This window comes from Falco punctatus, assembly GCF_963210335.1.
Source record: "Falco punctatus genome assembly, chromosome: 1".
Lineage (NCBI taxonomy): Eukaryota > Metazoa > Chordata > Aves > Falconiformes > Falconidae > Falco > Falco punctatus.
Window position 1 is genome coordinate 122,481,848 of NC_137580.1, and position 24,581 is coordinate 122,506,428.

General features: G+C 44.9%; 2 protein-coding genes across 2 annotated transcripts in view; both read left to right on the top strand.

Moving 5' to 3' along the window:
* ANKFN1 (ankyrin repeat and fibronectin type III domain containing 1) overlaps positions 1 to 4,018 on the top strand; it is a 195,915-nt gene extending 191,897 nt beyond the window's left edge. Inside the window, exon 19 of the mRNA XM_080375264.1 lies at positions 1 to 4,018. This exon is cut by the window's left edge and continues 20,332 nt beyond it. The gene's annotated coding sequence lies outside the window, so the exon portion shown is untranslated.
* Positions 4,012 to 10,629, top strand: NOG (noggin). The gene has a single exon (XM_080374558.1). It carries the CDS (start codon positions 9,329 to 9,331, stop codon positions 9,998 to 10,000), a length of 672 nt encoding a protein of 223 aa, XP_080230684.1. The 5' UTR covers positions 4,012 to 9,328; the 3' UTR covers positions 10,001 to 10,629.
* The last annotated feature ends 13,952 nt before the right edge of the window (positions 10,630 to 24,581 follow it).

A 24,581-nucleotide genomic window follows, 5' to 3' on the forward strand; every position in this document is an offset into this window, starting at 1 on the left:
CCCAACTGTAATTACAAATAAATCCCAAACCCTTTCGCTCTCATGGCTCACTTAGTACAGCAAATAGCCTCTGATTCTCTACAAATAAGTCCCGGCTTAGTTACTGACAGATCTACCAAGAGGCAGTTAATGGAATAATGACTAAGGGAAGCTTAGGGTAATTTACAAACAGTTCCCAGTGTTGGAGGGCGATTGCCCCCACCTCGCCCCCCGCCCTGCTCCCCCCAGGTCCTGCAGCAGTAAGCCACTGGGCAAGACCTAAGCCTAGGCACACAAGGGCTCTCAGGCTGGTGGGGGAAAGCTGCTTATTTATTTATTTAAGAGATCTAACACAGAATGATGACAGGCAGACTCTGATATCTGGAGCTGAATTGTCCCCCTAGAGAGAGTGATTTAGGTTAGGGTCTGCAGAGAAAGGTTATTCCTACCTTCTTTTTTGATGGGAAAAGTGGAGAGATATTAAGTCAAAGTGGCATAAAAAGCCATCTCTGCCATGAGACATTTTAAATGCAGCGGTGTTCCTTTTGCTACTTTTTCTGTTACAAAGGCATACCTCTTCTCTGAATCCCTTGTCAAGTCTGTTTCAATACCTAATATTTGAGTTAAAGTGCTCAGTTTGCTTACAAAAGTTAGCCTTCATGTTCAGTGTATGGAGAACTCTTGTGGAACTTCCACAGTGGTAAGGGCAGCACTCTTTTCTGTTTGGTTTTGATATTTTTGTAAATGAAAACAGAATAGTGTTCCAAAGACACATTGACTTATCAAGAATGGGAGTAATGGAAAGGCTGTTCCTACACGGGAACAATTGCACATGCATGCATGCATACACACGCATATAGAGAGAGGGAAAACAAATCCAAATAATGGTTAAAATATGGGCCATTGTGTCTGGCATCTTATTGAACTGCTGATGTGTTCATTATGCAAACAAGTACTTTAAAAGGTGATGCAGCTTCAGAAGGCTTGCTAAGCAGCAAAGATATTCAGTTGAAGTCCTGTTATTTCAATGTTGCTTGAAAGAAAATGATCCTAAGACCAAGGTGTATGTGGGAAAGTCTAGCTGATCGTGAGTCCTATGATAGGTTGTTTTTTCTTACTATGCCATCTTAGACTTTCCAAGTATTTGTATTAATAGGAGAAGGGTAATGGTTGCTTGTTAATATTTTTGATGAAAAAAAAAAAAACAAAACAAAACAAAACACCAAAGTCCTTACTCAGGCTTATCAAAGGAAGTTTGACTATACATAAGTGATGCTTTGCTGTGAGAAAAGTAGCAATTTGTGACCACTTCTTTCTTTGCTTGCTGTGGGGCTGTTTGTCTTATACTCCTACTATACCCTATATACCCTGTGTCAATTCTCCTTTAGAGATGGTGGTGGTGTGGGATGTTGCTCTATACCCAAGAATGGCTCTGAAAGCTTTTAACTCTATCCTGTAATTGATGTGTTGTGTAAACTGCAATAAAGGAAGGATATTAAAAAAAAAAAAGGAGGGGAACAACATATTTAATGAGGAAGAGTAAACACACCCAAGATGTAACTGTAGATATAAGAAAAATAAAAGCAGCTGGGGGGCTTCTGAGACATTGTTTGTCTTGAAAGTGATGAGAAGAGGCACCATCAAAAGACTTGTTTTACTACAGTCATGCTTCATTATGGGGAAGGAGAGTGTGGGGAAGGGGAGGGGTGGGGGTTCCCTACGTGACCAGGTTGCCAGAAGAGAGAACCTAACTCGTTTGCATGGCCTAATTAATCCCTGAACTCAGTCAAAGCCTGAGTCAGAGGGAGAGAGCAAATGTCAGACCTGTGTCTGGGAAGCCTAGATTCATTATTTTACTCGCCTGGGTCCCTTTGCCTTCACAAGCAAAGACTTGAAACTCCCAAGCCAAAGAAACACATCCCAGAGATTCATACTGAACATGAGCAGGTTTGGAATCAGTCTCCTTTGTCTATGTTTCTGTATCTGAATTAATCCCATACCCCCATGTGTGTGTCTGCCTCATCATTCGTGAGAGAAAGGGGAAATCATTCCATTTGCCACTGAAGTTACAGGTTTCTTTGAAAAGTATCCTATTGAAGATACAGCTTTTCACAGCCAGCCCTGTCACTGGGAGTTTGTATTTTGTGACATTTTGTTAGTGGCTGCAAAGATAATGCTCTGCACACAACTTTGGCTGATCATTGTGATCTTTTGAAGAGATCAGATTCCCTAAAGGGATAAAGCATAAGAAGCGGGAAAGAAGTGGTAAATACAAAATGCTGGGGAAAGACATGCAGTTTAATCTTTTTCTAGTTATTTAAACTCCTTTATCCTTGCAGATACTCTAGCCAGAGCAAATTTGAAGACTGCCTAATAAAGCAGCAGTTCTGAATTTGTGGGATCTTCCTCTGCTGCATTTATTCTTGAAGCAAAACTATAGTCAGGAGTTGTTTTACATATTGGGCTAAATTCTGCTCTTTTATTACCCTGTAGCCAAAACACTTGTGAGCACAAAGTGCAGCCATTCTAGATTTAGTCCAGGGTTTCTGAATTAGATATATTTGTGATCCTGCTCCCCCTGGCTCTCTGCTCAGGATTAGACCCTGCCTTTGGGGTTTTGTGCTTCCAAAAAACTCCTGAGTCTCTTGGAACATTTTGCCCCAGCATCTGAGGCAACATTTACTGAGTGCAAGGGACCTGGGGGCTCTGGACTTAGTTGATAGAAGTACTTCTAAAAGAAGTTTAATTTTCCTTCATTCATAACCAACAGGCTAAATATGATGTAATGGGATTTATTTTTTCCTCTTCACCCCCACTGGAGCCAGGAAAATGAAGTAGTTCAGAGAAAAGGGGTTGTCATTTTCAGTCAAGCAGCCATTCATCACATAGCATTAGACAATTAGCAATAAAACATTTGAAGGGCTCCATTGGTGCTAAAAGGGCGAGGGGGTCTTTTTAAATATCAGAGGTGGGAAATGTTATGTATCAGGGTTATTCAGTAGCTGGCATCAATGAATCACTCACATGCACACAGGGCTTGTTTGGGGGGTTGCTGTATTTTTCAGTTCATTGAATCCCTGTCACTCAGTTGTCTTTAGTGTTTCATAAAAAAGGAATAATAAAAACTTGGTTTATCTCAATAGTTGTTTATCTTAATAAGCAGGCTGGCAAAAAAAGGATAAATGCATTCCTACTTGTCATGTGTGTATATATGTAATATATGCTGCTACAGGGAGTTTGTTTGGATAAACAATGTTGCCTGTGTGGAAATTCAGATCCCTGTCAGGAGCCATTGCTTGTAAATATAAGTGTCATTTTTTAACATAAAAAATACCTTGGTTTCTGTTTCATGTTTGCCAGTTCTCCGACTGGCCTCTCTCTCTGTAATGAATTGGTCTGCAAACTGTGAGACGCTTAACCGGCTCTGGTCTCTTCTCTTGACTGCTGAGATGTTAGTATTTGGCACAAAAAGCAGGATAGTTAGGTGGGGTAGAGGAGGGGGAGGAATTAGAAGAACCTTGGGTTTCCTCTGTTGCAAACCTTTTGCGTAAATAAATAAATAAATAAATAAAAAGACCTAATTCCTCCAAGTGGGGTTGCAGCCAAGAAAACTGTTCTGAGAGATTCAGATTTACGGCAGAAGACGCTGCTGAGAGAAAAAGCGAGAAACAGAGACAGTGGAGTTCCACCTCCCATGATATATAGAGCCAAGGGGAGGTATAAATACCCGTCACTTCCCGGACCCTCTTTTAAAAAAAAGACAAACACCCAGGATCCTGTCTCTGGCTGGCTTGCAGCAAGGCGCCCTCATAAAAGCTAAGATAAACAGTTTATCAGCAGATGAATGCACAAGCTCTGTTCTAAAGACAAAAGTCTATACCTTAGGAAAAATGCAGGAGCAAGAGGAGTGGGCTGAGTATCAAGGAGGCTCAGTATTTTAGGAGCAAGAATGACATGAAATGAGAAAAATAGAGCAATTCTTTAAGGACCTTGCAAGAATTTATTCTCTTCTTTTACAGCCTCATCTTTTTTTTTTCTTTTTTTTAGATAATGGATACATCTCCACGTATAGCTGTACTTAAAGTCTAAGAAATAACTAACTTGTTTTATTTGGGAGGGTTTCCTTTTTTTTTTTTTTTTTTGTGCTTTTTTTCATTGCTTTAATGCATCAGTCATCTTAGAATTTACTCCACTATAAAACATTCATCCCAGAGCTTAGTTTCAAAATACAAATTATTTATACATCATTTATCACTGCAGATACAGGTTCTTGGCTAAATGTATCCTTCCCTGCCTCCATTCTGTTGGGATTTCAAGGTAGAACTTTGCTCTCTCAACAAATGTTTACCTTCCATGTGATTCATAACTGTTTTCTTTCAGAGCAGCTGATCACCTGCTAATATTGTGCAGTCTGTTAATACGATGGTTGTTCTGTGGCCCTTTCTGTGAATCAGGAAAAGGGCAGGGAAATGGATGAAGTACCTTGAGACGCAGCACCACATTCCAAAGGTCCAGCAAGATCTCCTTGAATCTTTCCAGACTAAAGAATACAGCTTAAAAGCAGTATAACAGTGATTTTCTACCTGTGGTGCACGGATTTCTGGGTGAGGTCATACCAGACCTTTGATAGCTAATAAGGTAGACTGGGTAGATTGCCATAAGGCATATATGAACTATGTAAAATGCCTGAAAGTTGTGCATCTCCTTTAGAATTTTTTTAGGGACTCACAGTTTAAAAAAAAGGTAGAAAATTAATCCATAAGGATTTTCTTGCAAAATTTATAGGGGTGTGACCAAGGAAGAGGGAGCTGGTCTAGCAGCTCATTAGACCTAAAACTTAAAATTTGTCTGCTCTATCAATCACAAGTTTCCTCTATAATTTTAGTAAAACACTGGATTCTTTGCTCTGCATTGATACGGATTTACTGGTAGCATCTAATCAAACTCTCCAACATCTCGGTGCAAGAGGCAAGGATTAGCATTCCTGCTCTACAAACAAGGAAAGCACAAAGCTATGCAATTTATTGCCCAAAGCCATATGAGAAATCCGCATGAGAGCTGGGCAGAGGACTCACTCAGTTATGTTGTTGGTTTTCCTTTTTTTAAGAAACAATCCTTGTTTCATGCCAATGGATTTTTCAAAGTAAGAAGTGAAAAGCAATGAGATCGTGAATTAGATCTTAATTTGAATGATCTTTAGTGTAGGGGAAAAAAGAACAACTGTGAGGAAGCCTCCACTCCTAAGGAAGGCACAGCTCTTCCGAGCATACCTGGCATATTTCTTCCTCATCCCAGTTTTTTAGTGTTTTATTACTTTCTGTGACATTCCCTCCATGTTTTAGAGTATTCCATGCGTCAAGCTTGAGACTGTTGCTCATAGACCAGACTGATTCGACACCATGGGCTGAACTCAGCGGGATGTCCCTGAGCACTGGGTCAGGTGAAGTAGGTCAGGCCATTTTCTGTTAGTAGAATTAATGGGAAACAAATCTATTCTGAATTCTTTCTGTGCATCCTTGCTGTTGTGGACTGAAATCAGATCCTTACATAATGTGTTTTCAGAGCTGTGCCTCCAGAGTCATAAGCAGAGCAGTGCAGGCTGCATACCTCTTCTCTCCTCATCAGAGATGTGACCCTGCAGAAGTGGCATCTTACTCTTGCCCACATTGGCTTCCTGTGTGCCTTGAAGGTCATATTTGCCTTGTCTACTGAAAAAACACATTTTTACTACTGACAGCACTCCAGAACCAATAAAGCTGAGGCAAAGGGAGTTGTTTTCTCCTCTGCTTCATGCACCATTGCCAGTAGAGTGACCAGCTAAGGCCTCTATGAGCTGCTGGCCTCTGTCCCTATCCCAGGAGGGGCTGGCATCATGCACAGAGTCTGGATCAGGCCCTTTACCTCCAGGTCTCATTTACTGCTGTTTTCAGCAAACCCTGAAATAAACCATTTTCTTTTCCCTCTGACCCAGAGGCTTCTGGCAGAGCTGTTACTGGCAGCTCTTCCCCAGTCCTGCTATCAGCCATTCCACCAAGAAATTCTTGGGCCACAAGTGACTTCTGTCACTTCTGCATCCCTCGAGCTTTCACAGCCATGCCAGCTGCCTGGTGCACCCTGTATGGACACCTGCGCTTGAGGAATTACTGAGCCCCAGCCTGCTCTGCTCAGACCAAATCTCTGTACCGTAAAGAGGCAGTCCGTCTGAACCAGCCTCTTTCCAGAAAACACTTCCTCCTCCAGGTAACCCGGGTCAGGAGAGAAAGGTCTTCGAGTGCTTGCTGAGGTTCACAGTGTTGAGTGTAGAATCCTAAACACAGCTGGCATGAAGTAGACAGGACATAGGCCTTACAGGCTTTATTTTTAGAGTTGGAGACTGGTAATTAAAGAATTGTTTTCAAATACCAGCTGAGTAAAACTGGATTTATTACTAATGAAGAAATATAAGACATTAGGTGTAACTTCTGAATTTTTGCTTTCTGTTCAAAACGCTGTTATTTTAACCAAGTATTGTTATTTGTGCCTTTCTGTTTAGACAAGGCGGTTTAAAAGTGGATTACAAAATATACACAGTGACTTACAAGTGACTTACTGGCTGGAGGTAGGAGCATAGTGAAGGAAGACAGAGAAAGAGACAGACAGGCACCCCAAAAAAAACATTAACACCTTGTTAGGATTCATCAGCCACCCTCACAACTGCTCCCTCCTGAAACCAGTCACATCAATCCTTCCCAGAACCACAGATCAGCTGACGAGCTTTGAGTGCGGGCTTATGCGCCAGTGTGTTAAGAAACATTTTGTCCCACAGGGTGGGCAAAAATATGGGCTGTGTGTGAATAATGGAGGGATGAATAAAGTCTCCCCAGCTCCAGCTGGTGATGGAGGAGCAGCTTCCGCAGGCTGCCTGCCAGGAGGCAGGAGTGGAGCCATTGGTGTGAACAGGCCAAGACCTCGTGAGAGCCCCAGCAAGAAGCAGCTTGTGCCTGAGCTCACTCGCTGGTTCTGTGCAGACCTTAGCACCTCCCTGCTCCCTCATATTCAGTTTGGCATCAAAGTCATATTCAGTTAAGTCCTAAATTCAGCAGAATGGCCGTCTTCTGTTCTTGATAAGTTTCTGCTCTTTGAATTTTGGGAAAATTTATTTTGAAAGATAAGAGGTATGGCTTCTCACTTATTTCCAGGGACAACTTGTATGGCAGGTCTCAGCAATGAAAGTTTATCTGCTTCTAGATGAAGGCAGAGACCAAAATTTCCAGGTAAAAATCTCCAGCAGATCCTTGCGTGACATTGTAGTAGCAAGTGTCACCATGAGGCTCCTTCTGTGGTGTAGAGCTAGGGTCAGTTTTCCATCTTCTTCATGGCATTTATTCCAGTGATGTATTATTTATCAAATGCCCTACATGCTCAGGAATAAAGCAAAATAAGAGTTGTTTTAAATCTAACTTAGGGAGTGAAAGTAGTTGAAAAAATGTAGTTCAGTTTTAGAAAAAACATTCAACCTGGGTAACACGATCCATGTATTACTTTCATCATGAACCTACATTTGAAGGGTCACATTTAAACAAATGCATAAATAATTTAGGCGAGATGGCTAAGCTTCAGTCCCATTAAACTCAGGCTCCTAAGTGCCTAAATAGCCTGCAGGAATGGGATTCAAGCACTTCAGGAAATTTTACTCAAACCCTAATAGAGCGTTTGCCTCCCTTCCAGCCGCGCCCGGCAAGCGCCCTCGGGCAGCCGGGAGCCCCGCAGCGCAGGCCGCGTTTCCGCGCAGCTTTTCAGCCGTTTGATGCCTCTGCTGTGAGGTGGGCTACCCGCCCGCGCTGTGCGGCGCGGGGGCGGCACTGCAAGTGCTGGTTCTGCGGGGCTCCCTGGGAAAGGGCTAAGCCCGTGCTGGGAGGACCGCAGCGGAGCCTCGCAGCCCGCCGCAGCCGCTGCAGGGGGAGCGGGAGCGGAGCCACCGGGCGGCCCCCCGGGCATGTCGGACTCGGGCCGCCGGCGGGGGCCGCGGGGCTGAGCGCCGCCCGCGGGAGCCGCCGCCCCGGCACCCTGCGCCGAGCCCTGTGCGCCGCCGCGCTCCCCCGCACGGCGCCGGCAGCTTCGCCCCAGGAGCCGCCCCGAGCGCCCGAACCCGCCGCCCCGGCTCGCTCGCCCCGCGCCCACCGCCCCGGCCCGCGGCGCGGCGCCGCCAGCAGAGGGCTCGCTCCGCCCGGGAAGGCGGCCGGCGGCTGCGGCGCGGCCCCGGGGCCGCGGCCGGGCGCGGGCAGAGGAGGCGTCTGCCGCGGGCGGGCGGGCGAGCGGCCAGCGGGCGCGGCGGGCAGAGCACCGCGGGTCCATGTGCGTCGCGGGGCGAGCAGCCCCCACCGGCCGGGCAGCGCCGGCCGCGGCGGGGGGCACAGCCGGCGGCGGGGCGAGATGCCGCTCGGGCCGCGGCCGCTGCTGCGCGGGGCGAGCGGGGGAGGCCGCGCTCCGCCGCCGCGCGGGCTGCGCGCCATGGGGTGACCGGCGCGGCGGAGCGCGGTGGCGAGGCCGAGTGAGGAGCCGGCGGCGGGGCGGGCGGAGCGGGGCCGGACGGCGGCTGCCCCGGCGAGAGCAGCATCTCCCGGGGCGCGGCGGGCTCGCGTGAGCGGCGGCGTGCGGAAGGCGGGGGGAGGCAGCGGCGGCTCCCGCCTCAGCCTTCCCCAGCAGAGGGTGCCTGCTGGGTGGGAAGGGGGAAGCCGCGCTCTCCTGGACTTTTGTGGGAGTGGGGGTTGTGTTGTGTGTGTGGTTTTTTTTTTAAGGGGGGTGGGGTGGGTTAGGAGAGAGTCTGTGGTTTCCATGGAGATGAAGCTGAAAGTGCAGGAAATTTAAAGGCTTTGGGTCCTTGCAAAGCAGACAAACTGGTGCCAACGTGCGTGGCTGCTGTTGCTGCTGAGGAGGCTGCTTTGCAAACGGCGGAGAGGAGCGGGGAGGAAGAATCGGCAGCAACTTCTTCCATACGCACGGGCAGGCAACGAGGAGCGGCAGCGGCAAGCAGAATTTGCAACAAAAAGAGGCATCTCCCTTTCCCGGGGAGGGTGAAAAGAAGCAGCGGCAGCAGCAGCAGCAGAATTTTGGAGCGGCTCCACCACGAGAAATTTTATAGAGAAGCCTGCGAGAGAGAGTTTGCAGGGGGCTTGTTCTCCGGGCTTATTAGGGGGCTGTCTTTGCTGGTGGTGCGAGGAGCGGCGGTGATCCCCCCTAAAGACAAGCTATTTTGGATATCCCCGTACAAGTTTTCTGATGTATTTGCTTGCACCTTCTTCCCCTGCTGTTTGGTGAACCCAGCCCCCCTCTCCCCCCCCCTCCCCCCCCCCTCACCGGTCTCCCAAGGATGGATCATTCCCAGTGCCTGGTGACTATATACGCCTTGGTGGTTCTGCTGGGTCTCCGGCTAGAGCAGGGCGCCTGCCAGCACTATCTGCACATCCGACCGGCTCCCAGCGACAACTTGCCCTTGGTGGATCTAATCGAGCACCCGGACCCTATCTTTGACCCCAAGGAGAAGGATCTTAACGAGACCTTGCTAAGGAACCTCATGGGCGGACACTTCGACCCAAACTTTATGGCTATTTCCTTGCCCGAGGACCGGCTGGGAGTGGACGATCTAGCTGAGCTGGACTTGCTGCTCAGGCAGAGACCCTCGGGAGCGATGCCCAGCGAAATCAAAGGGCTGGAGTTTTACGACGGGCTGCAGCCGGGCAAGAAGCACAGGCTGAGCAAGAAGCTGCGCAGGAAGCTGCAGATGTGGCTCTGGTCCCAGACCTTCTGCCCGGTCCTATACACGTGGAACGATCTCGGCAGCCGCTTTTGGCCCCGGTACGTCAAAGTGGGCAGCTGCTACAGTAAAAGGTCTTGTTCAGTCCCAGAAGGCATGGTTTGCAAACCTGCCAAGTCCGTGCATTTAACGATCCTGAGGTGGAGGTGCCAGCGCCGGGGAGGGCAGAGGTGCACATGGATACCCATCCAGTACCCCATCATTTCGGAGTGCAAGTGCTCCTGCTAGGGCTTGCACTTACCTTTTCTTGCCCCTTCTCCAGCGGACTCACGTGGACCTTTGCTGCAACAAAAATAAAAAAGACATTTGCTTTCTGGTTAACGTTGTAATGCACTGTAACGTGTAGGAGAATGTATATTGTGTGTATATATGGCACCGTTTTAATATACTATTAAAAGGTCAGTATTATACGTGAAATAATCAGCGTCTACTGTATTTTTAAGACTATTACCCTGATCGTTGCTAATGTATCTTTTTTTTTTTTTTTGGTATTTATATTCCTGAGAGAAGTTGCTTCGCTTTCGCGAAGTAGGTTTTTTGTTGGGGGTTTTGTGTTCGTTTTTTTTTTTTAATAAAAGGATTAAAAAATACAAACCAAACTTTTTGATAAGAAAACGTTTTAAAGCTGTTTTCCATTATTCGGAAAGCGTGTGTGTGAGGTTTTTTTTTTTCTTTTTCCTTATGGACTTTAGATTTTAAATAAAAATGAATAAACGCCTAGAGCACAACGTTATTGTAAATAGAGAGAACAGTTTGAATGACTTAATCCTATGTAAATGAAGAGTATCTGCTATTTATTCTTTATATCCTTGTAGTAAAAGTGCAGTGCAGAATTAAAGTCAACCACTAAAACACGAGCCGTTTGGATTCTGTTTGCTTTTTGGTTTGGCCGCCTTCGGGGGGGCTTTCTTCTCTCTCCTCCTCGTTCTCCACGCTCAGCAGGACGTTTCGCGGTGGCAGGGGGAGGTGGGAACCTGCTCGCCGCTCTTCCAGGAGGGACTCTGGCACCTACACCGCAGGAGTGCGGCGGGGATCCGGCCCCGCATGTGGGGCAGGCGGGGAGCGGCTGCGGGGGGGTTCCGCTGGCCCCGCGCAGCGCTGCGCCCCCGCGGAGCCGCGCACCCACGGCCGCGCAGGCAGGGCGCGCTCGATGGCAGCTGGGTTGGGATTTTTTATTTATTTTTTTTTAAAACCGCTTGACATTTCATTTACAACGGGACACGTGTCTTTCACACCTACCATTGTGGTGGGACACTGCTGAAACTTGACCCTTGGGCTTTGGGGGTTTTCAGCGCAGACACGTTATTAGCCTGATCCTATGACAGCCTCGCACACCGCCCTGCCCGGCCGCGGTCGCCCCTCGCAGCCCGGTTAACTCTTTGGGCTCCCGCCAGCGCCGGGGCAGCTCCGCGCCCGCCCGCTGCCGCCCCCGCCCCGCCGCGCCGCCCGCTCCCCCCGGCCGCCGGCTCCAGCGCTGCGGGGCGGCCCGCGGGGCTCCGCGCCGGGCAGCGGGGCACCCCCGGGGGGCGCGGCCCCGGGCCGCCGCGCTGGAAGGGCCCGGCGCGGCTGACCAAGTATTTGACTTTTACGTGCTGGGAGACCCGACGGTTCGTATCTCATAGATACCAACTGCAAAAACAAACGCTCCACGTGTTCTTCAAAGGCGCCCTGACATTGCAGAAAGCCTTTTCCTTAGTTATCTTGGAATCAAAAAACTACCACCCACCACCCCCCCAATTCGGAGGGAATCTATGCTAATTATTTTAAACCCGTGGCGCTTTCATTGACACAGCCCAGCCCTGCTTTCTCTAACGTTTAGTTCGCGTATCTCCCAATGCATATTCATCCTCTCTCACACTCTTTCGGTGCGTTTTACCGCCCGTCTCAGTGCTTCTAATTTCAATAGTTTGGGGGGGGGGGGGCGGTAAAATCAGATCTTGGGACATTTAGGGTATTCATTAACCTAGTGAAGAGGAACAGAGGCATTATTACTCACATAGAAGGCACCCTGCCCCCATGTCTATCTAAGGGTTCATTGTAAAAGGATTAAAAGTTAAAGACCTTCATCTTATGATTCTTTCATTTAATCTTCGTGGCGCCTGAAAGACATGCTGGATGGATGATCACATTTAAAATATTCCTAATGTCGGCTACCTTAGGACTCCAGGCAGGGCAAACAAACGTAATTTATTTCTAGAAGAAAGAGTATATTGAGATGTTTAAGTTTATGAACCACCACTACCATGTATATTTGTTAGGTTCTGACAAATACCCAAATAACATTAAAATCAGCCATTCATCACATATGAATTTATGCAAAACCTTCTATGCCTGGGGCCAATATTTTTTTAGACAGTGTTTCACTGGCAAAAAAAAAAAAAAAAAAGTTTATTTAAAAAAAATGCCAAAAGCAAGAGTTTTTCATGACTGGTAAACACAAGAATTATGTGAACTGAAACTATTTCATGCTGGGATGGCAGCCAGGGACTCGGGAATGTCAACAAAAGTTCTCCGAAGGTTGAAAATGTCACTGGATTACAATACAAGGTCCTTTGCCCCATTAACAAACTTTACTGAAGTAATATTCCCACTACTTAGCGAGGGGACGCACCCTGTGATTTATCTGTCTGTGATCCAAGCAATGGGGCAAACAGAGACTTCATCTGGAAACACCTCTGACTGTTTGCTTAAAGATTTTAAATTTTTATGTGTCCAGAGATGTGTGTGTAGTTGTGTGATGTGAGTACAAAATAAGTGTGTTGTTAATATAGTCTAAATATCCGTCACCGTATCTGGCTTATTTTTAATCTGATAGTCATTGTAATCAGTAAAACATAGGTACATACATGCTTTCTCCACTAATAACACCCTGTTACTAATAAATTTACAAGAATATTTGGGGTTAAAAAAATCAAGTTTCACCATCCACAAGGCCCGTGATTTTTTTTTTTTAAATAAATAACTCAATTTTGTCAGCTGGTAGAGCAAAAATAAACTAGTAGTTTTCACTGTTGTTTCTGGTCAGGTTCACTTTCTGGTCCTCCTGCCCTAGTGTTGAAATGTTTGGCTTGTAGTGGAAGTGTTTCAAGCCAAACAAATAAAATATCTTTCTGATGAATGTTTCTATGCAAATCTTTTTAATATTAGATTTTGTAATATGTTTTTAAAACAAAATTGAATTATGGCTCTTTTAAATTGAAATCAATTCATAACACAGCCAATTTTTGTTTGCTGCTCTTTGTAGTGGCATCATAAGACCTCACAGAGACCACTGTGGGGAAGAAATAAGAAGGGAAAGGTTGAAAGTTTGCTTTTACTTACTCTTCAGTTTCTTCTTTTGCAATTTTAGTGTTTTAAAGCTTAATATTGGAAATGTAAAATTATTTCTACCTCTGCCATAAGCTGCATAACCTCATTTGAGTCATTTAACCTGTGTGCTGCAGCTCCTCATGACAAGTACAGGACTTCATCTTCTTTGTCAGTGTAGTTAGTGTTTATCCAGAGTAATTTGTTCTCTCACACCATGTGTTTATTCAAAATCTAGTAAAGTTAAGGCCCAGTGTTCAAGGGGGTTCCTTGATGATATTTGACTTAGCATCTGAGCCATTATTTTTGCCAGAGCAGAACAGTATCTTACATAGCATTCTCAAGTGTTTTATACTTGCTTTGTCGGGAAAAGCATGTGACTTTTAATGAAAGCTGTGATGCTGTAGGCTAATCTGAAAGTGCTAAGAGTAACGTGGCTGATAAAAGCATATAAAAAGTAGACCAGAGTAAGTTGTCCAGACATTTGTAATAATCTCATTCAAAATAAGTCTAGATAGTGTGAAGAAAAAGAACCAACTAGGACAACTTTGTTACACATACCATTGGTGCTGTGTCCTCTCACACGTACCTAACTGAAAAAGTCTATTTAATTCATTTTGTCATTTTCAAAATACCACCGCAAAGATAAATTCTTGAGATTTCATGAGTGCATGATGGAATCATCACAAAAATAACCACAGCTAGAAATTAGAGCAGTAGTGTTTGTATAAATACTGGACAAGTTTTTCTCTTCCATAGTTTTAATAGAGAAATAATTCAGTAATGTCAACAGCTGCTAAAAAAATTCCTAGCAGTTCACCTTACTTGGGTTGTGTATATAAATGTAATCTGCACCATGTTGGCTGGATCTTAGATCCATTAAAAAGAAGATATTCCAGCTTAGAGATTTGCCAGGAATCTTCACTGAAAGTTGAAATAAATATAATGACGTCATCATATAATATAACATCATAGCTTTCAAGGTAAGCCAAACCAAAGGTATGTTGGCAGGGGAATGCTGCCACCTGGTAGATCCATGCTAGGAATAGATACGACGCTCTCATCCAGCGGGGAGGAGAATAGCCACACTCTTCCTGGAGTGCCCGCAAGGATCCTGCAGCCTTTCTGTGCGTGCAGGTCCTCTGGGAGGCTTACTACACACGAGAGCTGCAGGATCTGTGTCAATGCTCTCTTTTAAGAGAGCAGCTACAGCAAATTTGAAGAGACCCTTTCATTCCCTCTTCCTTGCTCCCAGACCCAAGAAGCTCCAATGGTTAAAAGGAAGGGAATGAATACATTCACTTAAAACAACTGTTGGAATGGTTCAGAGGGGAACAGAAATATTCAGCAATCAACATTAAAGACTCTAAATCCTTAGAGGTGTTATTGCAGGATCAGCAGCTTACAGCCCTCTTTGGTGAAAGCTGGGTACCAATGTATTACTGTTAAGTCTCCTGCAGCTCATTCTCTGTGGGGAAAAGCAGCTGCTCCATGTGATGTGCTTTCTGAAGAGTCTGAGAGAAAAGATACTGGAAGAAAAATCTGCATGGGTATAATGTCACAGCGAGCTACTTTTCTTGGCAGAACTGGAGGACAGGAGCTGCAGAGATGTCAGTTTAGCCTCTAACTCTTTAGGTGGATAGTTTAGGTGGAAACCAGCTGAGAACAGATGCTCTGGGGACTTACTGGTGGTACATTCTGCCCTCCCCAGGGGTATGTTTATGCTGCCGTTAAGCATGGCTCTGAGCCAGCGCTGAAGACCAGGCTAACCTGTGTGTGCACAGGTCAGCCTGCAGATACCCCGGCCGGCTTAGAAGCCATCCCCGTGAGGGCCTCCAGCAGCGTGGGTGCTCTTCGGCAAGAGCTACCACCACGCTGAAGGCAGCAGTATGGACTGAAGGTGCACAGAGCTTCGCGCTGACCAGGCTGGAGCCCACTCTTCACCTAAGACAGACACTCCCCAGGACTCCAAGTCTCTCCCTTAGAGAATCCAAGAGTACTAGCTGCATCAGATAACCATAACAGAGTTTGAAAATAGGTTTCACACTCCCTCCTCATGTGGGTTTTTTTTTCCCCCCTCATGAGAGGGGGAGTGGCAAGACTCCCATCACAAAGAACGTTACTCAGAACCAGAACAGATCTTAAGGCACAACACTAAAAACCTGTATGCAATGGAGAAGGACTGGGTGGCTCGGGGGATTGGTAATGGTATAAAGAGCTTTTCACCGCTAGGCTTCTGGCTTCAATCCAGAGGTAGTAACTGAAAGCCACAGTCATCTGATGCCTGCATAGTGGGCTGTGTAGAGTGAGTTGTTGGTCTCTGCATAGATCCTACCAAGCAGGATCCAGATCACAAAGCCACCACCAGAACTAACATGCTTGCAAGGATTCTCAATCCAAAGAGCAAAATGCAACAGGAATGAGGGTGTTTTATCTGTGTTAGTGAGTTAGTAGCAATAAGGGCATATTGTTGTTGAGGGGGGGTTGTTTGTTTTGCGGGGGAGGGGTTAATGTGGGAGAACATAACCAGTATAGTCCCTTGTATAGATACAATGCTAATAGTATTTTCCTCATGGCATAGTAATATCTTTATATTGGACCTTCACCCAGCAGCCTATTGCATGGCTTGGATGCAAAACTGTGGTCCAGAGGAAGACGCAGCAAATGCAAAGGCCATACTCTGCAGTATTGATCAGAAGTGCCTGCTGCACTGTGTGGTGCGGTGCAAGTTACCTTGTAGTAAATGCATCTTATGCCTACCAGTACAAATACATTCTGCCCGCTGGGTCGGTCTGTTTTAGTTAAGGCAGTGCAACTTTCCAGGGCTCAGGTTAGAGGTTACCCTTCATAGGACCCCCAATCATGCAGCTCTGAACATGCATTTCTCTGAACAAAGGCTGGAACAGGCTGTGATTCAGGGTACGCTTGCCAAGCTGCTGTGTTGTACCTGTGCAATAAAAAAATCCAGCACCTTTTCTCAGCAACAAATAAACTGATTTTAACTTCAAGTATTAGGAAAAAGAAGTACATAAACCCAATACATATTTATATAAGGACCGGTGTAAACATCTCTCCTCTGTTTCAAAATGAACCTTCTGGTATTCCAAGCACTTTATAATATTGTCTGTGAGTGAAAAATGGACAGAAAATAATTTTCCTTCACTCCTCCTCCTAGTTTGCTTTGGACATTTAGAGACAATTACATATCTAGTCAGTTTTATTTTGCTCTTTGCATAGATTTGTTCCTGCAAGGGCACTCTATTTCTTTCATACAGAAACAGAATACTGAGAAATACTGCATAAATATTATTGTAAACATGCATAAATTAGTAGAGGGACTTTACAGCCCAGTGAGACAACCAGAAATACTGTCTTTTAAAATTGAGTGGACTTCCAAGTTCATCATGTTCTTTTAAGTAAGTGGATAAAATGTTTTGTAGGTAATACTTGCACAATAAATGAGATCACTGACTTGAACCTTGAAGGTCTTGTAAGTAGGCCTCACTGTCTTAATTATAACCAAGCCCTAAATTAAGTCTCAGTGCTACATTAGAATTTTTTCTCGTGGCCTTAGAAACAGTTTGGTGGCTCTCCTCTGCCTGGTATCTGCTCGTAAGCTATTGGCTTCAGAAGGGTGTGAAGAGTTCCTGTTCACTGAGCAGTTTACTGCGTCCAGATCTGGTGCTGTGGTGAGCTGACCCAGGCTGGCTGCCAGGTGCCCACCAAAGCTGCTCTATCACTCCCCTCCTCAACGGGATAAGGGAGAGAAAATATAACAAAAGGCTCATGTGTCGAGATAAGGGCAGGGAGATCATTCAGCAGTTACTGAACCTGGCAAAACAGACTGGGCTTGGGGAAATTAGTTTAACATATTACCAATCAAATCAGAGTAGGACAGTGAGAAATAAAACCAAATCTTGAAACACCATTTCCCCACCCCTCCCTTCTTGGGCTCAGCTTCACTCTTGATTGCCTCTATCTCCTCCACCCGCAGCAGCGCAGGGGTCGGGGAGTGGGGGCTGCAGTCAGTTCAGCACACATTGTCCCTGCTGCACAGGAGGAGGGCTCCTCATGCTCTTGCCCTGCTCCAACGCGGGGTCCCTCCACAGGAGACAGCCCTCCATGAACTTCTCCAATGTGAGTCCTTCCCGTGGGCTGCAGGTCTTCACACACTGCTCCAGCATGGGTCCCCCACAGGGCCCCAAAGGGCCACAGGTCCTGCCAGGAACCTGCTCCACCACGGGCTTCCCACGGGGTCACCACCTCCTTCGGGCACCCCCTGCCCCGGCGTGGGGCCCTCCCCAGGCTGTGGGTGGGGATCTGCTCCCCCGTGGCTCATGGGCTGAGGGGGACAGCCTCCCTCGCCGTGGGCTTCACCACGGGCTGGGGGGGACTCTCTGCCCTGGTGCCTGGAGCCCCCCCGGCCCCTCCTGCACTGACCCGGGTGTCTGCGGAGCTGCTGCTCTCACAGTCTCACTCCTCCCGTCTGGCGGCTGTTCCGCAGCAGGCTTTCCGCCCTTCTTAAATGCATTACCCCAGAGGCGCTACCACCGTCACTGATGGGCTCAGCCTGGCCAGTGGTGGGTCCACCTTGGAGCCGGGTGGCGTTGGCTCTGCCGGACACGGGGGAAGCTTCTTCTAGCAGCTTCTCACATCAGCAAGCCTGTAAGCCCCCCCCACTACCAAAACCTCACCATGCAAACCTAATACAGTTGTGTATATACACAGTGGAGTATTCTAGTTAACTGGAAAGTCTAATAAAGTTCACTAGGAACTACATGAAGAAGGCATTAAGGCTGGACCACCAGGTCAGGGATAGTTATGCTGTACTTAAGCTGTCTTCAAAAGTGCAGAGCCTTCTGGTCTGAGCCAACAAAGTCTTAGGCATGTACTCAACCGAGGCTTCATGAGCACCTCCACAGGAGGACTGCTCACCTGATTAACGTAAGACATGTACATAGGTTCTCTCTTGGATCGGGCCGAAATTCTCAGCACCCTGTATCAGAGTCCTGGGGGAACCGAGAGCAGCTTGGGTGTTCAGGGGAGGGCTGTTTTACCTAACCAGGAACAGCTGAGTGTTGTGGTTTGTATAAACTGTTTGCCATGTATGTGTGGCATGTGGCAGTAAATGAAACACTTACTTTAAAACTTATTGAAGTTCTTTCAGCAAAAAAATTAATGTAGGGTTGGCTTTTATGCGTTGTTTCAAATGAAGCAGAGATTTATACACCTAATTATCCTAATTTTTTTCCAGACACTGCCCTGAATATCTCTCATATCTTATGGGAAATTAAATATCAAAGTTTTTAAAAAGATCATTTTTAATTTCCCATCTATGGTACGAACAAAAAAATGAGTAAGTCTAATGAAGTGGCATGTAGTCAAATGTTCAGACTGTAATCATCCACAAAATATTTAAAGCAATCTGAATGAAACTTTTCAGACAGCCAGACTAGGTTCCTCTTAGTCCTAAGCTTCTGAGAGATGCTAACAGACGTTAAGGTTAACATTTTCAGGCCTGGGTGCCTAAGCTTAGGCATCGTGTTCAACAAGCAGACACCTATGGGGGAAAAACCCTACGGTTTGAGGTTTGGATGCAGAAATTCCCAGCTCTCAGTAGGAGACAATGATAATACATCACACAGTGAAAAACAGCAGATGTAGCCCTATTGCTTAAGTTTGTATTGGATACTGTGCATTTTGTAATGGGCTATAGTAAGATTTTATTTATTGTTTTTCTAATAAGAACTATTAGATGCACACAAAAAAGTGGGATTTAGGTACATTGCTTTCCTAGGAGCTGCAGGAAATCCCATTTCCAAATCTTCTTACTCTGAAGTCAGTGACAAAAAGAAGACAACTTGCAGTTTCTCACAGGCAAGAGAATTTCTAAAGCAAAATCATTGGATTCTAAGCCCTATCTTCTGCCAGGGTGGATTTGTAGGAAAAAAGGGAGGATGATGTGTGTGCGTGTGTATGTGTGTGTAGAGCTAAGGCAGTGTTACCCACTCTCCCCTTTTGTCCTTCCTCCTGCCTTCCACCAGCATGGTTGATGCTGTCACATGCTGAAGGAGTGGTTGAGTCTCCTCCCTCCTTCATTTTAGCCTCTCCATCAGCCCCTGCAGATGTAGTGGATAAATATACTGACTTCAGTACAGTTATTTTATGCAGATTGAAGATCTTAATCTGTTTATAAAATAAATGAAGTCTTTTTGGAAGTCTTTTTCTGTTTCTTGTTGCCTAAAATCTTTCTGCTTTGGCACAGGAGTTAGTTGTCACTGAAGTTTCTCTTTGTCTGTTACCACATTTTCCCTGAAGGTGGTCATAATATTGTGATTAAAATCTTTTTTGACCAAATAGTAGACGTTTTGTGAAATTGCATGTTTTCTTTTGCAAGTTTAGCTTTGTGGAATTTCTTGAGCTTTCTAGAAAAACGAAGGGCTTTTTTATCACCCTTTTTTCTTACCCCTTATTTCTTCTGTAAAATAAATGGACTCTAAAGCTATACTTCCCACTCTTGAGGAGCTCATGGGAAACTTCCAGTATAGCCTTTGCAGTTTTGCTGGAGTTAAGATGAAAAGGGGCTGGAGTTAAGGTGATAAAAGGACTCCTTTGGCCACTTCTAGTGTAAAGCAGTACTGTTGAGGGGCAGAGCATAAGCATCATGTCACTGTTAGGTGGAATATCTGGTATAATAACCCCTGTTCGTGTCTTGCAGGATCTTTAGTATCTGGAATATCTGGTATAATAACCCCTGTCAGTGTCTTGCAGGATCTTTAGTATCTGGAATATCTGGTATAATAACCCCTGTCAGTGTCTTGCAGGATCTTTAGTATCTGGAATATCTGGTATAATAACCCCTGTCAGTGTCTTGCAGGATCTTTAGTATCTGGAATATCTGGTATAATAACCCCTGTCCGTGTCTTGCAGGATCTTTAGTGTCTGTGCAAAGACTGCTACCACTTGACCTGAAGAAGGCTGTTAGCTGGCAGCAGTAGGAGGCTTCTGTTTTCTCTGCAGACTTAACTTCAGAAAATAATATAATTTACGTATTTTACAAGTTTGCTAGAGATCTTCCTATGTTCAAGTTTGGGACAGCTACTACTGCAACCTCTAGTGACCCACTGTGCTACTCACTGGAAACAATAATTTGAACTCTGAGGGGAAATTGCAATATTTATAATACATTAAGCCATGGAACATGTGAAACCTGGTTTCCTGCGGATTTATGTCTTGAAAGTGAATTTCTGGAGCTCATTTGCCAAATGTATGTGGAGCCAAAGCTGGACAGCACTAATCTGACCCTCCCATTTCTGGGGAGCGTTGTCTTGCCTGTGCACTGCAAGCCAGGTGACATCAACTTTGAATAGGCTGAGCGGCACTCTAAGAGACATGACCTGAAGCCTGGTCTGTCTGTCTGTCACACTGGGCAAGGCCTTGTGGTTGTTCCTTGATTTTTAGTAACAGCTGAGCTTTAGCTTACCTTAGTAGTGGCAGCTACTAGATGTCTCTTCCCAACATAGCTTTTGGGTTTTGTTATTGTCAGGAATTCAATATTCCTAAGTGAGAGAGCATGTAGACACATACACAGCACAGTCCAATAAACCTCATCTCCTCTGAAAACAAAAAAATGTTTTTAAATTTCTGTAGCACTAAATAATACATCTGAATCCCCTGAATCCATGAGTAGCTCTACTGCAAGCATTAAATAGCCCTGTTGCAAATCATTCCCAAATCTTCTCCTGCCTCAGATGCTCTTGAGCATCATTTCTGCAGTGGCACTTGCAATGTGTGACTCATATTACTTATTTCAAAGGATTTTGCTGCCTTCTATCCTTACTGGGCAATTCTATAGTACATGCTGTAACCCTTGTCCCTCTTCTTAGTATTTTGGATTAATTTAATTGTACTCAAATGCAACTAGATTGAAGGTCCCCTTGAGAAAAGGGGACCTTTCTGTATTTCTGCTGTGCATTTCTCAGAATAGTTTAGGTTCTGTTAAAACAGTAAATGCTTCTGGCCCTAGTTGTGCAAACTGTCTTACTGAGGTCAATAGATTTATCTACTTGCATAGCTGAGAAAAATATTTTAGCAGTTTTTCTGGGGCAAAAATGGTGACTTGGTGGCAGTGTAACATTTTACAGATTCACATCAGCTGGAAAATGTGGCCACTTTCCAGCTCTGAAAACATTAAACAATATTTTTTAAATACTTTGTTCTGATGTTTTCTGAGTAATAGCTATTGATTTTTCAATTTGAAATTATTTTTTTCATTTTGAAAGTTCTCATTCAGTTACAAAAATCCATTCCTTTTTAACCTATGTAAGCCAAAATCCCATCTCCATCAAAATTAAACCCTTAAGATTGAACAGAGCATTTTGTGTGAGTCTAAACCAGTATTTTTAATTTTTCAGCTCACCAGAATTTTTGAAAATGTATTATTTTTGGTGAGCTCTGAGCATATATTTAAATTATTCACCAGAGCTGCGAGGAATGGAAAAACTAGATTGTCTCACAGCTCAAATTAGATGTCAGCTCCATAGCTGCAGTAAATCAGCAGAGCTTTGCTGGTGTAGGGCGAGCTGTTCAGTTTTATGCAAGCAAGGAATCCAGCTCCATTAAGTACTTGGTTCAGCAGGACTGTGTGGACGGACTCTTCAGGTGAATATGGCTGGTAGCTGAGATCCTTGTGAGGGAAGACTTTTAAGACAAACTGTTACCTGACTTAGCCATGGCATTAAAATGAATGCCTGTGCTCTCAGTACTAAGTAGTACTATAAATCCTGGGTGCGTGGCCACGTATTACGTGAATTTACTTCTATACTCCTTCACTAGGAATATTAAAAGTTGCATGACTTCCAAGTCTTTCTATGTGCTGTTGATTAGCATTCCACCAGGATCACTAACCTATTAGTGTGTCTGTCACTATTGGTGGAAAAGTGTCTTTTATTTCCTTCTCAAATGATTTTGCTTTTCTTCAATGGTGACCATAGCAACACATACTGGTAGTGATGAGTCCCTGATTCTGTTGCAGGCTTTCCACAGCAGTGTCTTGCCAGTAACAACAGTTGACCCGACATTGTAAGGCTGCTCAGAGACACGTAGCCACGCTGGTTCTCCTGATGAATGGGAACTATCTTTCCTTATGTGGCAGGTCAGTTCTGGTAAATGAAATGGCTGATTTCTGATCAGACTAGCATCTTATGTTGTTCTGAACACAATTATGGGCATCGAACTTTGGAAGGTCTTTTGACTGAAACTTCTTTTCTGAATGTGTATGTGCATACACGTGTTCCTGTGAGTGTATGTAACTATTTCTATGAGTATGAGTTTGCCATTCTAAGCCAAAAGTTTGCTTTAATAGCAGTCAGTCTGTGGAAGAGATTGTCCAGAACATAGCCAGGGGACAAGAAAAGCTTTGTCCCTTAATCTTCTCCATCTTCTCTCCTTGTTTTTAACCTTTTTGTCTAGGTAAAAGACTTTTCAAGGAAAGGAGTAATCTGCAGTATGGACTATCTGTGCTGCAAACTTTGTATTAGAACCAACTATCTAACATCAAACTCAAATAAGAATGACTCCATTACTTAGACTGAAGCTGGCAAGGAAGACAAAATGCTCTGCTGTGTGGTCTCCTGTGCCTTAACCTAATACTCAGAGCTAATAGGAACAAGTCTTGGACTTGGTAAGAGTTGGCTTTGTATCACAATGTGCATAGAGCAGGGACCAGATCCAGTGACCTTTCTTCATGCAAGTAATTCTCGCTCACATGTGTAATCAATGCGATGATTTGCTTAGGTAAAGATTCTCCACATGTGTAAAAGTGGAAAGGACCTGAACAAAATTCTGCAGTTTTTCTTTCTCTGACTCCTACTTGTCTCTGGATTTGCTTTGTGTATGTATTGGCACTGTGGTTGCTTCCAAGCCCCAAGGACGTATCTGCAGTTCTCTGTGTTGTATTCTGAATATCAAATAGATATCCTGAGTTTCTCGTGCACCCATCGAAGAATCTGCATTTTGGAAGCAAGAAGTCTTGACCAAATGCCTGTTGCATGAAATGAAAATGATTTGTGCTGCCTGCAGTAGCCCTGCCGTCTCCATTTGTGTTAGCAGTGTGTCATTTCTGGGCTTCAATGTAATTTCTTCCAGGGACAGTGTCACCCTGATGTCTTGGTGTAAAGGTCCCATCTGAGCTGGGAACACAGAAGCACAATGAACGTTGTGTTAACAGATGGACATGGCTGCAGTCAATAGACCGTGCTTAAGTGTGAGCGCCGAGAGCCGAACTCACAGGTGGGAATGGCCAAATGTCTGTCTGTACTGTGGTTACGGGGACATACCATTGCTAATTCTGCTGTGGGCTGACTTAACTGAAAAAAGAAATCCTTCCTTCACCACATAAGGAGAGGTTTTGGCCTGTTGGAATTGCCTGGGTGGTGCAAAGGAAGGTGGGGTGTAGAGAGACATTCTAATTAAGTCTCTATCCCCTTTTGTTCATATCTTTTTAGGAAAGCCCCCATGGAATAGACCAAAATAAGCTCCTACCCCTAGCTGAATAGGTTGTCAGGGTGCAGAACTATATTCTGCAGACTTATGCATGTGTAAGGGGTGTGTAACATTTTTGTCTGAATGGAGCCCTATGTTCTCATAATTTATAGTAAGTAATCTTATTTGCAAAGCATGCCCTTACAGTTTTAAAAAACAAGTTAATTGACTTGCATAAAAATCAAACATGTCAAAGTTTTCCATCTCGACACAAACACCACATTGAGCAGCACGTTGCTACAATAGCCATGATGCAGTCTGGGCTACCTATTGAGATACTTCATAAACCAAAATGGAATCTTAAAAAGTTTGTCAGTTTTGCATACCTCTGAGTCGCTGAATTTAGGAGTCCATTACTCGACTAATTATACAATGTTTTATTTTTTTCCTTGTGTAAATAAACAAACTTGTGTCTGAATTTTGGCAAGGGGCACTAGAAGCCAATTAGAAGGTGTTCCCAATGTATTACAGTATTACAAACAAGATGCCTTTTCTTAGAAAGGCGAACACACCATGTTTCTTTTAATGAGTGTGAAAATATACCAGTTGCTTAATCACTAGCAACTTATAAGCATAAGTGAGTCCTTTCTCAGGAATGAAAAACATAGCTTAGTTTCTTTACTAACAGATGACATTTTAATTTAAAGCTCCAGTTTTTGTGTGGAAGGACTAAAACATCTGAATTATTTGAGAGAGGAATAAGGGGCAGAGGGGAAGTATGAGAGCACAGGCAGGATTTTCTTATCTGAGTAGACTTCACCCCCGGCTTGTTTGAGTGGTGAGGGTCACGTGTCCCCTAGGTTTGTGCCTGCAATGCCATCTAAGATACTGCGTCACTCCTAGTGCGATTCATTCAGTCTTGCTGCACTTTAGCCCTACACTGGATCCAAAACCAAAGCACTGTTGAGTCACTGATACACAGTTACCAAAGGGTGGATTATGCTTTCTGCATGTTGTAGGT

Bases quoted from the DNA above. Each gene is read 5' to 3' on its own strand.
- NOG (XM_080374558.1), top strand. From the start codon at position 9,329: ATGGATCATTCCCAGTGCCTGGTGACTATATACGCCTTGGTGGTTCTG.